The sequence below is a fragment of the Diospyros lotus genome, chromosome 2, assembly GCF_014633365.1.
Source record: "Diospyros lotus cultivar Yz01 chromosome 2, ASM1463336v1, whole genome shotgun sequence".
Classification (NCBI taxonomy): domain Eukaryota; kingdom Viridiplantae; phylum Streptophyta; class Magnoliopsida; order Ericales; family Ebenaceae; genus Diospyros; species Diospyros lotus.
In genome coordinates this window covers 25,205,848-25,208,987 of record NC_068339.1, presented here as the reverse complement: position 1 = coordinate 25,208,987, position 3,140 = coordinate 25,205,848, and the positions used below count along the sequence as shown (strand labels likewise).

Below are 3,140 nucleotides of genomic sequence, written 5' to 3'. Positions count from 1 at the left end.
TATTCATATAAAAAGGGTGTCCACTCACCACACATCAATATTAATATATTGAAAGGAAAAAAATATCTATCCGTAAGCAAAAAAAAAAAAAAAAAAAAAAAATCTATTTTGGAGAATAGTAGGATAACGGTATACAAACAAATATTTTATATATATTTTTGCAAAATAATCTGGTTTATACATTAATAAGTAATATCCCTAAACATTATTAATGCCGTTAATAATTATCAGAATAGTATTTTTACTTATTCTCGTTGATATCTTTAAAAAAGATTTTAATACAGTACGTATCATTTTCTTTCTGCCTACATTGGTGGATTTTTTTTTTTTTTTACAAGAATTTGGTGCATAAAAATTTAACATGCTTTGTCTGATTCCTCTAGAAGAGTTCAATCTCTCTCTCTCTCTCTCTCCCCATTAAGGCATTGAAAGTAGAGGCTGAAGCATTTTCTGGGACAACAAACAAGAAATATGGCAAGACATGCTTTTCATTGTCTCCCTGCTTATCGACAAATGACTCCCCAAAACGCCAAATTCTAAAGGCCTTTTCCTTCCATCTTTTGCCATCCAATCTTGGTTTCTAATTCATGGTCATGCCAAAAAGAAAAAAAATTCAATTATATATACACATATATTAGCCCTAAATTTTCTCTCCTTATCTTTCAGACTTTAAGCATGGACGTGTCATCTGAACCACCCTTTCAAAAGGCATACAAAACCCTCATCGACAAGGTTGACATGATCGCCGTCGAGGTTGACTGGGTGGAAACATGCGAGCTGCCGGTGATCGACCTGAGCCGGTTGAAGCTCGGAGAAATGGAGAGAGAAGAGTGCAAGAGAGAGATAGCCAAGGCCTCCCGAGAATGGGGATTCTTCCAGGTTGTAAGACACGGAATTTGCCGTGAAATCTTGGAGAAAATGAGGTGCGAGCAGCGGAAGCTCTTCAAGAGACCCTTCTACGAGAAGGTGAACGACAAGTACATGAATTTCTCCGCCGGAAGTTACCGGTGGGGAACTCCTTCCGCCACCTGCCTCCGGCAGCTCTCCTGGTCTGAAGCTTTCCATGTTCCTTTGGCTGATATTTCTGGCTTGGCCGGTCTTGCCAGCCTCAGGTTCTCTCTCTCGCTCTCCAAAGACTTACCATTCATGCTTTCCCCTACTTGAAATATTCAAGAAAATACACACATATATAAATATTAAGGTTTCTTCTTTTGTCATATAACGTTTAACTGACAACACTGATATATATTTAACAGGACTCATGGATTGAATTCAAATAATTCAAAAATGGCTAGGTATTTATTGTGATTCGTATTTATATAATATATTATTACTATCTTATTTTTAAATAATATTTTGTTGGATAAAAATTTCTTGGAACGAACCTGCATCTTCATTAATTAGGGGTACATTAAAAACTTCCATGTACGAGAATTAATTTGCATGCATGAATTGCCTGTCACAAGGTCACGGGTGGAGTGAGCTACCAGCAGGCAAGAGTATTATTATCTATATGTCGTGCCCTTTTATTAATTAATGGGGTACCCCTTCTCTCTCATATTATAATATATTATTATCATTATTTTACCCCAATTATGTTATTCAATCCCATTTATTGCTACAACAAACAATGGATTCGCAAAATAATAATAAGGTATCGAGTATTGTTTTACTCTTGCTTGTTTGTTTGCTTCTGCTTTTAATTAATTTGAACAAAAATCTTGTTTGCATTATGTATGTATGTATATGCAGCCCGGCAATGGAACAGTTTGCCACCAAAGTGTCGGACTTGGCTTTAGAGCTGGCCGAAATTCTAGCCGAGAAGATGGGTCACCGGTCGGAGTTTTTTAGATCGAATTGCCTGCCGAGCACTTGCTACCTCCGGATGAACAGATACCCTCCTTGTCCACACTACTCCGAGGTCTTCGGCCTGATGCCGCATACCGACAGCGACTTCCTCACAATACTCTATCAGGACCAGGTTGGAGGGTTGCAGCTAGTGAAAGATGGAAGATGGATAGCCGTCAAACCCGACCCCCAAGCCCTAATTGTAAACATCGGGGACTTATTCCAAGTAAGAAGAGAATTTGAAAATGATTTTTTGCATCGCCAGGTGGCCTAAACACCCCGACTTTTTCACCTGGTGTTTCGTCCCACTATGCTGGACAAACTAACATTGTCTTAGAAAGTATTTTTACACAAAAAATAATGTTGCTCGACGAATTTGACTCAAATTAATTATAAATGTAGGCATGGAGCAATGGAGTGTACAGGAGCGTGGAGCACAGGGTAGTCGCGAACAAGCAAGTGGAGAGGTTCTCCACGGCGTATTTCTTTTGTCCATCCTACGACACTGTGATAGAGAGCTGCATAAAGCCTTCAGTGTATAGAAGGTTTAGCTTTAGAGAGTTCAGGCAGCAAGTGCAAGAGGATGTCAAGAGATTTGGGCACAAGAAAGGGCTCCCTTGGTTTGTTATACAAAATTAAGGCAACAACCCATTCGACTTGAATTTTGTCACAACTATATATAAAATGATTAATTATAGATTATAATAAATGTATAGTGGATTTATAATTGTATCGGAGTTTAGGAGCCGTCTGGCTAACACCAAGTGTTGTGTGATGATATTAATTAATAATTAGGATTTAGACCCAAAAAAGGGTCTAGAAAAATATGTACCCATTTGGGTTAATTTAATTATAAATTAGCTAACCTGTTGAGTATTATGTGTTCGTCGTTTAATTGAGTAATTTCAACCTTGTTTTAATCTAATTGATTATATATTTAGCACTTCTTGTCTCTTTGCTGCGCATCAATTTGAAAAAGGGAAGTCTAAGTCCTTTGGCTTGTACCAGCAGAGGAACACTCATTGTAAGTATTATGTGTTCGTCGTTTAATTGAGTTAATTTCAACCTTGTTTTAATCTAATTGATTATATATTTAGCACTTCTTGTCTCTTTGCTGCGCAACAATTTGAAAAAGAGAAGTCCAAGTCCTTTGGCTTGTACCAGCAGAGGAACACTCATTGTAGTTTTCTAGAGCAAATTAATGGCGGCAAGCAGCTTCAAAAAATCGACTCATCTCATGGGGCTCCCTCACAATGGATAGAAAACAGATATTATTGTTATTGTTATTGTTA

The 3,140-nt window shown here is 37.6% G+C and overlaps 1 protein-coding gene across 1 annotated transcript; it reads left to right on the top strand.

The window, feature by feature from the left end:
- Positions 1-473: 473 nt before the first annotated feature.
- On the top strand, positions 474-2,800 carry LOC127794175 (gibberellin 2-beta-dioxygenase 8-like). Its single transcript, XM_052325104.1, has 3 exons — positions 474-1,112; positions 1,753-2,074; positions 2,251-2,800. The coding sequence occupies exons 1-3, from the start codon at positions 676-678 to the stop codon at positions 2,485-2,487; spliced, it is 996 nt and encodes a 331-aa protein (XP_052181064.1). The 5' UTR covers positions 474-675; the 3' UTR covers positions 2,488-2,800.
- Positions 2,801-3,140: the final 340 nt, after the last annotated feature.

Bases quoted from the DNA above. Each gene is read 5' to 3' on its own strand.
- LOC127794175 (XM_052325104.1), top strand. From the start codon at position 676: ATGGACGTGTCATCTGAACCACCCTTTCAAAAGGCATACAAAACCCTC. The intron at 1,113-1,752 runs GTTCTCTCTCTC...ATGTATATGCAG, and splicing joins GCCGGTCTTGCCAGCCTCAG to CCCGGCAATGGAACAGTTTG. The intron at 2,075-2,250 runs GTAAGAAGAGAA...TTATAAATGTAG, and splicing joins ACATCGGGGACTTATTCCAA to GCATGGAGCAATGGAGTGTA.